Here is a 12,916-nt window from a genome sequence, read left to right as displayed (position 1 = left end):
GAAGTTATAATAAGACCTTTAGCTATTTTTAAAATCTTAGATTTATAATAGGAACTCTAAAGCATCATTTAATGAATGCAAGAAATAGGTTTTCACTAGTAAAATTGTGGGTACTCAAAATATGTGGAGCTCTATGAATTGCCTGAAATATTTCAAAGAAATTCTACACTTTTATTTGGACAAGGTATAAGCGCCAAAGGAGCTTTTCAGCCTTTACTTTTTGCAATGATTCCCAAGGCATGATTCCAAAATAATGTCTGTGTTTTCACAAATCTTTTATAGACTGTGTAGTCAGAATCCATAAATGATAGGAAATTGGGACTTCAACATTTTTCAAAACTGTCTTTATGACTTCTTTGTATCTATCTGCTAATAAATGTGTATGCATACATATAAATACGTGTATATATGTTATATAAAAATATATGTGACTAGGGTCAGGCTACGCCTGTAATCCCAGCACTTTGGGAGACCGAGGTGGGCGGATCACTTGAGGTCAGGTGTTCAAGACCAGCCTGGCCAACATGGTGAAACCCCTCCTCTACTAAAAATACAAAAATTAGCCTAGCATGGTGACAGCTGCCTGTAATCCCTGCTGTTTGGGAGGCTGAGGCAGGAGAATTGCTTGAACCCAGGAGGCGGAGGTTGCAGTGAGCCAAGATCATGCCATTGCACTCCAGCCTGGGTGACAAGAGCAAAATTCCCTCGCAAATATATATATATATATATATATATATATGGCTATGTGTATATGTACATACATTCATTACGTATGTATAATATATGAACATTCATATATAATGTATAAATTTGATTTCAGACATACTTTTTTTGTAACCTGGTAGAAACATTTTAGGTAGAGTTGATAGCCCATAACTATTTCCAGTAATTGGCAGATAACACCATCTAAAAGAAACTCAAGTGTAGAGAATTCATTGACTTAGGTCACTTTTCCACAATGTGGTCAGTGATTTAGGGTTGTCTTGGGAGATAAGAAAAACACAAAATGAAATAAAAATAACAAACCAAAAGCAAAACAATGTTTCAGACATGAAAGTAGAGTCATCTTGGTTAAATGGTGACAATTAGTCAATAAAAGGAGAATGAGATTGATCTCTGTGTCAGCAACATGGAAGTCACTGCTAATGTTAATAAGAACAGTTTGTTTTTGGAGTGGTGTAGATAAATGTATGATTAGTATAGATTCAAGACAGAAGGAGAGAGTAGGAAGTACAGACCATAAGAATAGACAGATATTCCAAAGAGATTTGCTGTAAATAGGAGCAGAAAAATATGATAATAGCTGAAGGGGACTGGAGCTATGGCAAATGTTTGTTAAGGTGGAGGAATTACAGCAAGTTTTAGAGGAAAAAATAATGATGCAGTAGAGAAAGAAAATGTGGGGAGTAATATCTTTGAGAAAATGAAGAAATGGGGTCTCATCAGGGCTGTTGTTCAACAGACATGCACAACCAAAGCAATAATGACTGTTAAGATACTAACATACTTTCAGGACAGTTTGTAAATAATTGCTCTTCTGAGCCCTTTGAGTGCTCCCGTCTCCAACCTCCTTTCCCTTGGAACTTCCTGAACCTGCCCACCATCCAGAAACTATAGAGTAATAACTGGAACCGAAGAAAGCCCCACAAACTGCTTTGGTGCTATGTTCGTGCTTCTGCCATTCTGATTGTTAAATGTTTTGAATATCACTCAAATATCCAGTGTCCAAATGAAGATGTCAGTCTTAGGAGAAGTAGATGGGTTGATAGATTTGGAAAGGGTATGATGTTGAGGTTCTCTGTTTAGTGCTCTTATTTTATTTTATTTTTATTTTTATTTATTTATTTATTTTTGAGACAGACTCTCGCTGTCGCCCAGGCTAGAGTGCAGTGGAGTGCAGAGTTTCGCTCTGTTGCCCAGGCTGGAGAGCTAGGCTCACTGCTACTTCTACCTCCTGGGTTCAAGCGATTCTCAGACTCCCGAATAACTAGGGCTACAGGTATGTACCACCATGCCCGGCTAATTTTGGTATTTTTAGTACAGATGAGGTTTCACTATGTTGGTCAGGTTGGTTTCAAACTTCTGACCTCAGGTGATTCACCCACCTGAGCCTCCCAAAGTGCTGGGATTAGAGGCCTGAGCTACCGCACCTGACCTCAGTGCTTTTATTTTCTCACAAATCTAAGACACTAAGAGTAAAAAGAGGCTAGGGACCTTGTAGGTATAAGGGAAGAAGGTGTGCTATCAGTGTGTTTTGGAATAGGAAATTAATTGATCAGGGCAATATGTAGAGTTTATAGTAGATTAGCCATGTTTTGCATATTGCTATGCAAGTAGAAAACAGGAAGACAGTGACAAGGGAATTGAGGGTATTGAGTAGGGAGTGATTATCAAAATGAGCTGTCAAATTTAAGCCAATTAAGAAGAAAATGGGTATAGGGTCAAGTGAGAGGCAGTACCAGGGTGGTAGGTCAAACAGATTATAGGTTCTTGTGTAATTGAAAAATTGTTGAACTGGGGTACCCCTAGGAGTGAGTTGGAGAGATAGAAGTGGTACTTGGAAGACATTTGAAATTGACAAAGGATGAGTTTTTAGTAACGACAAATTCTAATGAATTACCCTGAGAGGAGTTGGTGGAGACGGTGCAATGGCTTGAATGTTGTGCCTTCCAAAACTCATGTTGAAATTTAGTCACCAACGTGGCAGTATGAAGAGGTGGAGACTTCAAGAGGTGATTGGGTCATGAGAGCTCTGCCCTTATGAATGCATGAATCCATTGCTGAATCATTAATGGGTTATCATTGGAGTGGGACTGGAGGCTTTATAAGAAGAAGAAGAGAGACCTCAACTAGATCATTTAGCCTCTTCACCATGTGATGCTCTGTGTCACCTTGGGTCTCTGTAGAGATTCTCCACCAGCAAGAAGGCTCTCACCAGATGGGACTCCTTCAATTGGAGGCATTCATAAGTGTAATAAATTCATTCATTTTCTTTACAAATTACCAGTTTCAGATATTCTGTTCTAAGCAACCAAAAATAGAGTAAGACAGATGGGATAGGGTGACATGGCTTGGCTGTGTTCCCACCCAAATCTCATCTTAAATTGTAGCTCCCATAATTCCCACATGTGGTGGGAGGGACCTGGTGGGAGATAATTGAATTATGGGGGCGGGTCTTTCCCATGCTGTTCTCCTGATAGTAAATAAGTGTCATGAGATCTGATGGTTTTATAAAGTAGAGTTTCCCCTATACAAGCTCTCTTGCCTGTAGCCATGTAAGATGTTACTTTGCTACTTATTCGCCTTCTGCCATGATTGTGAGGTCTCCCCAGCCATGTGGCATCCATTAAACCTCTTTCCTTTATAAATTACCTGGTCTTGGATAATGTCTTTATTAGTAGCGTGAGAACAGGCTAATACAATGGGGTATAAGCTCATCAGAATAAGGAAGTCAAGGCCGGGCGTGGTGGCTAGTGCCTGTAGTCCCAGCACTTTGGGAGGCTGAGGCAGGTGTATCACTTGAGGTCAGGAGTTCAAGACCAGCCTGGCCAACATGGTGAAGTCTCCTCTCTACTAAATATGCAAAAAATTAGCTGGGTGTGGTGATGCACTCTTGTAATCCCAGCTACTTGGCAGGCTGAGGCATGAGAATTGCTTGAACCTGGGAAGTGGAGGTTGCAGTGAGCTGAGACTGCACCACTGCACTCCAACCTGAGTGACACAGTGAGACTCCGTCTCAGAAAAAAAAAAAAAAAAGCTAAAAATAAGGAAGTCAAGGAAAGAGAGATCAGGTTACCAGAAGGAATGACTCTGTATGTTTATGTATACACTGAAATTATCAAGTGTTCTGTGATGACAGACAGTGAGAAAAAAAGGTCTCATCTGTAAGGAATAAGAAGTTACCCAGAAGTGTACAGATAATTGCCATAAGGATATGTAGTAGGTGATAGAATTTGATGATATGAGCTTTAAAGAAGTTGAAAATATTTAATAATAGGAAAGACATATGTTCTAAAAAAGGCAATAAGATAAAAACAACCATGGCACCTCCAGGTCCAGTGGGGTCTGGGGTACGTGAGAAGGCACAGCCTCCAATTTAGAGGACTCCTGGAAGAGCAATGTCCCCAGGTGACACCTGAGTTCCAGTAGGAAAAGAAGGGAAAGGGAATAGTTACAAAGGAGATATGAGGAATTTTGTGAGTAACTGATTATGAATTCCATAGGGCAGAGTGAGGGGACTTGAGCAACTGGGGAAATGTTATATGAGAGTCCAGACAAAAATGCCTCAAGGCCTGGAGTAAAGAGGCCTAAACAGGATGGTTGGATTATTGTCCTAATAGTCTCTATTATGAGCTGAATTATGTCTCCCTAAGATTCACATGTTGAAACCCTAGCCTCCAGTACTTCAGAGGGACCACACTGCAGACAGGGTCTTTAAGGAAGACATTTGGGTTGGCCCTAATCCAATCTGCAAACTAAAAATAGTGATTTCAGAAGAAACCAAATGTTCTGACACCTTGATCTTAGACTTCTAGCCTCCAGAACTGGGAAAACATACTTAATAATTTCTGTTAGTTAAACCATTCAGTCTGTGGTATTTTGTTATGGCAACCTTAGAAAATTAATACAGTCTTCCTGGTGAAAGTGAATAACAGTTCTAATTACATCCTCATTTTTGGAACTGCTCTCTTAGATGTATTATGCTGACGAGCTAGGAAGCAGTGGGGGCCAAGGACATGGACAATTCCTTCCAGAAGTATAGTTCTGTGGGTCCCCTTTCCTGTTTTGCCAAGGTCCAGTGTAATTTATTCTTTTGCCTATATTGTTTCTTAACTTACTTTTAATTTGTGATTCTTACTGATAATAAAATTGGATAACTATATTTATTTATGCAACAAATATTTATTGAGTGCCTATTATGTGCCAAGCACTATTCTAGATACACGGATATTAGGGAATGAAACAGATAAATCCCTGTCCTCACAGAGCTTACCTTCTAGTAGCTCTAACTAGGGGTTGCCTTTGTGGAATTTGATAGTTTTCAAACTGGAGTTTTCATTTCTTATGACCAATGTTTCCCTACTCCAATCCAAGTATTCTATTGTTACCAAATTCAATTTATAAAAGTAGAAAGTGTATCATGTAACTATCCACCTAGAAAAAAAATCAATTGATGCCTCCACATTGCCTTATAAATAAAATCCTTATTTCTCACTATGGCATTCAAGTTGTGCTTTGATGCTGAATCACTTGTTTGGGATCTGCCCCAAATTAGGGGTCTGTATCCTTCCTGAGAATCCTTATGCTTTCTTTTTTATTGCAAAATGGACATTTCAGGACACCGAAAGATGTAAACTTGTTACAGAAATTCACCATATGTTCATTCCCTATACATACTCAAAAGATACTAGCTCTTCCCCGTGTGACTGTCAGTGCTTTGCTAGAAGTTGCCTACTCTGTAATGCTGAGCTCTAATTGTTTGCTCAGCCTGGGGGCCTATACGGAACAGGTGTGGAGTAGGAGGAGGAAAGCCCAACCATGCGGTGGATTTCCAGGTCATCTGCTCTACTACCTGAAAAGGACTCCTGGTTTTCACTACTTTTTCTGGTGAAAGCAGCTGATTCTCTAAACAATAGTTGTGGCTATTATATATGTTTCCATTTTTTTTAAATCTAGACCAGAAATGTGGATATTTTAATGCATATCTTATTGTAAGCGTATCATATTTTTAAGCGTATCTTACTTTTGGCATATCTTACTGTAACAGTCACAGTTTAGGTAGGAAACAGGAGGTGCACTGAAAGTGATTTTACTGAAAAGAATGTAATGAAGAGACTATTTACAGAGGTATTAGCTGGGTTAAGAGAACTAGGGGAGGCCGGGTGCCATGGCGTATGCCTGTAATCCCAGCATTTTGGGAGGCCGAGGTGGGCAGATCACTTGAGGCCAGGAGCTCCAGACCAGCCTGGCCAACATGCCAAAACCCTGTCTCTACTAAAAACACAAAAAATTAGCCAGGCGTTGTGGTGCACACCTGTATTCCCAGCTACTTGGGAGGCTGAGGCACGAGAATCACTTGAACCTGGGAGGCAGAAGTTGCAGTGAGCCAAAAGGAACTAGGGGAAGCCATTACACTCTAGGCCTGAAGGGGCACTGGAAAGAAATTGTATTATTATTGACCCATGAGAGCTGAAGCCATGGAAAAGAGGCCTCTAGACAGGCCTTGTAGTCATAGAGGGACAGGACTGTGGCCAAAATTTTGGGTTAAAGGAATGAAGCATACCCTGATATTTCTCTCCTTCCTTCTTTTGATTTTCTGCCAGTGCTTCCCATTAGTCAATCACAACAGGAAGCCACAGGTCAAGGGGGCCTAGTGATTTATCTATAGGCTTCCAAGGGCACGGCTTGGTAGAGAAGTAGAAACAACAGATTTGGGGAGGGAAACAGCAAATACTGCTATTATAAATATTCTCTAGACCACAGGAAGTTTAAAAAAAATCACTAGATTGCAGGACAATTAAAAAATCCCTATAAATCTACCTTTCTATTACCACTTCCTTCTTATTCCCACATTTAACTTGCTGAGTGTTATCTCTGCCCAGCACTGGGGTGGGTAAACGTTTTCTGTAAAGCATATTTTAGACTTTGAGGTTTAAGAGGCAAGGTTGAAAATATTATGTTCTATTTATGTAGTGATTTAAAATGTAATTATTTGAACATATAAAAAAGAGTCATTCAATAAAAAAAAAAAAAGTCATTCAAATTCAGTGGGGTAGATTTGGTCTGTGGGCTATACTTTGCTACCCTCTGGCCTTGAAAGTCTTCTAAATTTTTGCTAGCTTAAAATCCACCTACTTTTCAATGTCAAGTTCAAATAAAACCTCCCCTATGTGGCCTCTCATATTGGGACTCTGAGCTGTGAGTGACAGAAAATCAACCATTACTAGCTTAAGCAAAACTGAGGATAAGTTGAGAGTTTGCTCGCTGTCGATCCCAGAATCCAGGAGCTGCGGAAATGCCAGCTGCTCTGGGGATATCCTGCGTTGCTACTGTGGTAACATCAGAACCTGCCCTCCTCATCTCCCTTTCTCTTCTCTTTGCTTCTGTCTTCAGTTTGGCTTCATCATCTCCTAGAGGCAGACTTTTCCACAAGAAATAGAATACATATCTCTTTATGTGCCCAGGAAAGTATTCTGTTTGACCTGTCTTGGTCATCCAGCCACCCTTTGATGGACCCATGTCGATGGAGGAAGGGCCAAGAGTGATGTGGTAGTGTCGAGGTTCAGACATGGCACACGTTTGGGAGAGAAGCTCACCTCTGAGGAGGGGGGAAAGAGGCAGTTTCCCACAAGGAGGGTGCATTCTGTTGCCAGGAGATGAAACAGGAGAGGCTGTCTATTTCGGAGAGAGAGAAATGTCACAATTACAGTCCAGTGTGTGCAGCGCTGTAACAGAGATAAGTCTGACGCCTCGTTACCACCCGCAGTACCTAACATCACACTTGGTAGACACATTCATGCGATTTTGATGAATGAATGACTCAGTTCTCCCAGCTGATTGTGTACACACTCTACTCCACACTGGCCCGGAATTTTATCAGCTGCTCTTTATTCTGTACGTTGTATTCGGGGTTTTTATGGCCATCTATCATCTCTCTTCTAATTTCGGGCGCCAAGAGAGTGTGAGACAGAGGCAGGCATGCAGTAAACATCCTGTGTTAATCTCAGTCCCAGATCCAGACCACAGAACGCTGACTCCCCCGCTCCCGGGAACGATTGTGTTTTGGGTGACCCGTGTGGCCTTTTTGTTGAGGTCTTTAGGATACAAAGCCCCCACCTAAAGACGCGACCCTCCCGTGGGAGGGGGGCAGGGCCCGGGGGCGGGAGCACAGCGGGGCCCCAGCCTCAGGCGCGTCACTGAGCACAAAGGAGACAACAGAGAGGCGGCAGCGGGCGCTGATCTTCGCTCGCCAGTCACTCGCAATTGCGGTTACAGACCTGCATCTCCCCCTCCCCCACCCGGCCCGCCCGCCCGCCTTTCTGTCTCCTCTCTCCCTCCGTACTGGACGGCCCCGGCCCATTTCCGGGCTCCGGGTATTTGGCACCGATTGGGGCCGGGGACGCGGAGCAGGTGGTGGCGGCGGGGCAGCGTGGTGGCGGCGGGGCAGCTGGGCCGCCAGCCTGGTGCGTCGGGGACCGTCTCCCGCTGCTTTGGTCACCAGCCCCTGCCCGCCCGACCCGCTCCCTTCTCCGGCCTGCGAGCCCTGCCGGCCGGACTTTGCGCCGCGTCCGGCGCTGCTGCTGCGCTCCGGGGCCCCGCTCGGCGCCGGCGGTGGCCTGGAAGCCGCGTTAAAGGGGCAACCGGGACCCCGGCCCAATATGGCTGAAGTCAGCATCGACCAGTCCAAGCTACCTGGAGTCAAGGAAGGTAAGGGCCGCGGAGGGAGGGCGCGCGGGACCCTCCCCTCTCGCAGCCGGAGGTTCTCTCAGGTCAGGGGCGTTGCCATTGCGGCTCCCGCGGCCCTCGCCCGGCGCCCGTCCTGCGTTGGCCTTGCCTGGACGTGAAGGGAATTGAATTCAGGTTCTAGTGTGGGACCTTGGGCAAGTCACCGACGTTCCGAGCCTGTTTTTTCCTCCAGGGGGTGGTTGAGGGGGACTAGCACCACCCCCAGCAAGTGGCTGTGCCCGTGTTCTCGTGCATGGCAAAGCCTCGGTGAACGCTGAAGACCTGGGTAAATCTGACTTACCACGCTTCTTAAAAATCGAGGCCCAGCCTGGCTGGCTTGAAGGCTGGGAAGTGGGGAGGGGTTGACGTTCGGTTCCGTGTGGAGCCTTTGTTTTGAAACATGACTCTTTCCCTCCTTCTCTCCCTACTTTTCCTAGGCCAGCGTCTGGCTGGCTCACTGACTTTCCCACCTTCCTCAAGGTTTAAAAGTTTAGTCTTGGCTGTGTTCTGCGCGGTCGGGAAGCCACTATAAGCATTTTCTTACAAACAAAACAAAAAACACGGGGGAGCAGGGGACTGATGATTTTGCCATTGCTTTTTATACCAATGTCCGGGAAAATTGAGATTGATCGGTACTGACCTGGTTTCAGCTGACAGCAAGTAGCCTTTTGACTTCCCTTCTCTGTTTTTCCACCAGCTGCCTCAGGACCTAGCTTTTTTTTTTTTTTTTTTTTAAACTGAGATCTCAGGTGCTGGATCGCCTTGTGCCTTGAGTTATCTTTGTTTATTCTTTGATCTTAGGAAGCATAGACGTTCCAGAGTGCTACTGCAGACCCCTACGTTCCAAGGGCTTGCAAAGTCGGCTTTTGTTTGGAATGTCATTTGTTTCGACTGAATACTGTAGCCTGAGGTGACGTGGAGATGTGGAATTGAAAATAATATTTGCTTTCTTGGAACTGCTTGTTTTATTGCCAGCTTAATTTGACTCAGTTGGTCTTGTGTGTGCTCAGGCCAGCCCAGAAATCTCAAGAAAATTAGGGACTGCTTGATGGCTTTCCCAGAGTTTCAAGCACTAGGAGACTAGTGACTAGTGGTCACTGATTTGATGTAGAATTTCTAATGGGCCTAGTTCGGTCTTGTTGTTCCAGAAGGATGTTAAAGCTTAGGCGTGAGATTTTAGCGTTAACACTTTTCTACCTTTCTGTCCCGGGTGTGGCTTTGATGAAGAGTTAGGGCTTTCACCTGTGGAAAACAGTTTTCACTCTGCTGTCAAGACTGAGGAGCCTGAGTGATAGGAAAGGCAGATCAATACTTTGAGAGTTCTTATCTTAGAGATTGTCTGGTTACCCTTTGCTTTTGGATATAAGGGGTTTTTTTGTGTGCGTTTGGGTTGGGTTTGTCTCTAGAGAAAGAGTGATCCTTGTGCAGTGTGTAGTGCATGATGAGTAGAATGAAAATTGGAGTTCAAACAAAACCTGGTATGAATAGTATTAATCATATAGTGCTATGATTTTATCCAATCCCCTATTAATTTGAGTGACCTGGAAAAAACATAAAACTGTTTATATACATTTGTATTACTCTTAGGTCTTCTGATTTCTTACCAAGACACGAATGATTTATTTTAACGTATTGTTTCTCAAGGAGTTCCACAAATAGCTTCCATCTAAAAATGCAAGATTTTCCTATTTCCACACTCTAGAGTCTAATACATTTAAATTAGCTTTCATTTTGCGTAATACGGTGTTTGGCGATCTCTTTTATGTAATCTGGTAAATTGGTAAGGAAATTTAGTGTGGCTCTTTCATTAAGTTAGAATTAAATATTTCTTACTTTTGAAGATGGTCAGGAATTGATGAGATCACTGTCTTTGTAAATATCTGACTTTTCTGGTTCCAAGATCATCAAAGAAAATGATGTATTATCCTAGGAATGTCCTATTAATGGTGGTGAAGTTTTTGATCTGAGAAGTGTTCAAGTCAAATAAAGTGTATCCTTCCTTAATATGACTCTTAATTATGGCCCAGTTACTCCCTAACAGTGTCTTTATCCTAATTAAAATGAAGCTGGTTCCCCTGATAGGGTAAAACATGCGCAAACATTGAGACTGTGGTAATACTGAAACTCCAACTGTATTTGAGAAGTGTTAGTAGTAGTAATTAGTTTAATATTCTGATGTAGATATTTGAAGCCCATTCAAAAAAATTCCTGTATTTGTTTACTCCTTAATTTAAACTTTTGGTAGATTTATATACAATTACAATTTATATTCAAGTTGGTATCGTGGGGTATATTTCAATAGAGATTACGAATAAAATAGTGTAGTGAATGTGTGCCCCTTTCCATTGCTGTTTAGGAGGGGATGGAGCACCCTGTGACCTTTTGTTGTGAACATTTCAATAGAGGTCGTGGGTAGCAGCTGACATTAGGGTAAGGGGATATTTAAAAATCTTTCCTAGGTTGAAATCTAATGCTTGCTTACTTAGTTTTTAAGGAAGTCAAAAATACTCATCATTTGGACAGACTTTTTGAAAATACACACGCACATCTATGGTAGTATTTATACCTTGTTAAATCTCTTAAACTGGGAGACGAAGGGAAATGGTTGAGTTCATATGTAGGTGAAAAGAATCAAGTCAACTAAGTGTCAGCACATCCTTTTTTTTCTAGTTAAAAGTATGTTTGGAACATCTATATACTTTTTGTAATGGAAAACACTGTTGCCAATATTCAGGAATAATACTCTATTTCTTCTGAAACATTTGAGGTTCTAGATTTGAAATAATTTCCAGCCATTTTAAACTTCAGTAGATCTATAACTGAAATGCAAAATGCAATTTGCGAATGTTAGGGAAAGGAACAGTCATGTTTCAATAATATTCTGAAAGTTTCTTAGTTTAGAGTTCAGAGTTGAAAATATATTTTTCTAAAAATGAACACTTTTAATCACTTGACAAACTTACATTTTTGGGGGGGTCACTTTTGGTTGCTTCTTTGAATTTTTCTTTTCTGAACCAGTAATCAAGACTCCCTACTTTACTTTTGCTCTCCAAGTTCCTGTGTGGGTAAGTGAATTGTCCACTTGCCATAATTTTGCCATTTAGCCCTCTCTAACCAAGGTGTTGATCGAAGCCTTTCTAGACATTTTGGCATTTCATCAACTTCTTTCCAATTTCTTAAGCATTAGAGCTTTACCACTTTTAGCCATGCAGTGCATGCTTTCAGCCTCTCCTGTTTTCTCCAAGTGTTAATCTTTATTTTTCTTTCCTTACAGCAGTTCTCTCAATCTCGTTTTTTATGTTCTATTCTTTAGGTGGAAAGTTCTGCTGGCTCAAAGTTGGTGAACACTGTGTGTATTGGTGTGCATGTGTCTGCTTAACATCTGAAATCAGTTTACCTAGGAGTGACTTACTTCTTGAAGTACAGGTAGCTAGCTATTCTGGGAGCAAATCCTTTTTCTTTAGCGAAAGGTACAATTTAATACATTTTTAGAAATGTCTGTAAAAGGAGACATACCTAAAAAGCACTCATTTATTTTAGGTTCAGGACACTCCAGTGGCAAAATATGGTAAATTAAGTTAATGGCATACATCCAGAACTTCAAGGGGGAAAGACATAAGATTATGTCTGGTACAGTCAGTTAACCCAGTAGTCTAAGAAATTTAAAGCTTATTACATGCACACTAGGCATCTAAACAGATGGCAGTGTCCATGAGATGTACGTATATCTGGCTACAGGGCAAACTCACTTTCCCTGTTTTTCAAAATTCCGTAACAGTTTTTGTTTTGGTTGTTGCTTTTTAATGAGACCCTGGCTGGGTTTCTTTGAGCTAGGAGTTTTGTGTCTTAGTTATCTTGCTTTACCCTCATTTGGATGAAGGTCTTTTATGTAGTCAGCAACTATTCAGTAAATATTTGCATGTGTGAATAAATGAATGAGTGAATTGATGAATACATTATTATTCTCTGTTGGTTTAGGAATCTTATCTCTGGCATAATTATTTTGTATTCTTTTTCAGAGTATAAGCTTTTAAAAGGCAGAGATAATACCTTTTAAACCATGTGTATCACTTATCATTTATACCAGCATGAAATTTATAAAAACTTGGATATTTTTTCTAATTTTTTATGGGTATGTCTTATAAGTAGAATTCATTCAGCATAGATATGTATTACATAGAAAAATTAAGGAAAGTAATTTGTTGCTTTCTCTTCTGACTTTGGAGATAATCATTAAGAATAGAATTTTAGTAAAATTTTCTAAATGCTGGTTTTTGTTTTTGATTTTTCCTTGAGTAAGAGGTTTAATTTTTTGTTCTAAGTGCAAAGCAGTATCGCTCAGTTTGGGAGCAGGAAGGAATCTTACATGATTTGCATATCTGCTGTGTGCCCCGCGTTGTGTTGAGGGTATTTCCACAATAAAAAACATTTTCCGTGGCACATGAACATGATCTTTGCTGGGGTATGGAAT

The 12,916-nt window shown here is 41.5% G+C and overlaps 2 protein-coding genes across 12 annotated transcripts in view; one reads left to right on the top strand and one right to left on the bottom strand.

Moving 5' to 3' along the window:
* LOC105470851 (urotensin 2B) overlaps positions 1-9,212 on the bottom strand; it is a 66,992-nt gene extending 57,780 nt beyond the window's left edge. For 3 of the 7 annotated variants that reach the window (XM_071090657.1, XM_071090658.1, XM_071090659.1), the window contains exon 1: positions 7,317-7,393. The gene's annotated coding sequence lies outside the window, so the exon portion shown is untranslated. Of the gene's footprint in view, positions 1-7,316; positions 7,396-9,085 lie in introns of those variants that run through there. The other 4 variants (XM_071090656.1, XM_071090655.1, XM_011723109.3 and 1 more) reach the window with 4 other exon arrangements.
* LOC105470854 (coiled-coil domain containing 50) overlaps positions 1-12,916 on the top strand; it is a 99,305-nt gene that overhangs the window by 21,805 nt on the left and 64,584 nt on the right. Inside the window, exon 1 of one of the 5 annotated variants that reach the window (XM_071090652.1) lies at positions 7,482-7,614. The exons of 1 other annotated variant lie outside the window; for it this stretch is intronic. In XM_071090652.1, coding sequence (XP_070946753.1) covers positions 7,536-7,614 — 79 coding nt within the window. In that variant the 5' untranslated portion in view covers positions 7,482-7,535. Of the gene's footprint in view, positions 1-7,481; positions 7,615-7,979; positions 8,428-12,916 lie in introns of those variants that run through there. 3 more of the 5 variants (XM_071090654.1, XM_011723119.3, XM_011723121.3) reach the window with 3 other exon arrangements.

Source organism: Macaca nemestrina, chromosome 2, assembly GCF_043159975.1.
Source record: "Macaca nemestrina isolate mMacNem1 chromosome 2, mMacNem.hap1, whole genome shotgun sequence".
Taxonomy (NCBI): domain Eukaryota; kingdom Metazoa; phylum Chordata; class Mammalia; order Primates; family Cercopithecidae; genus Macaca; species Macaca nemestrina.
This window is presented reverse-complemented; position numbering and strand designations above follow the sequence as displayed.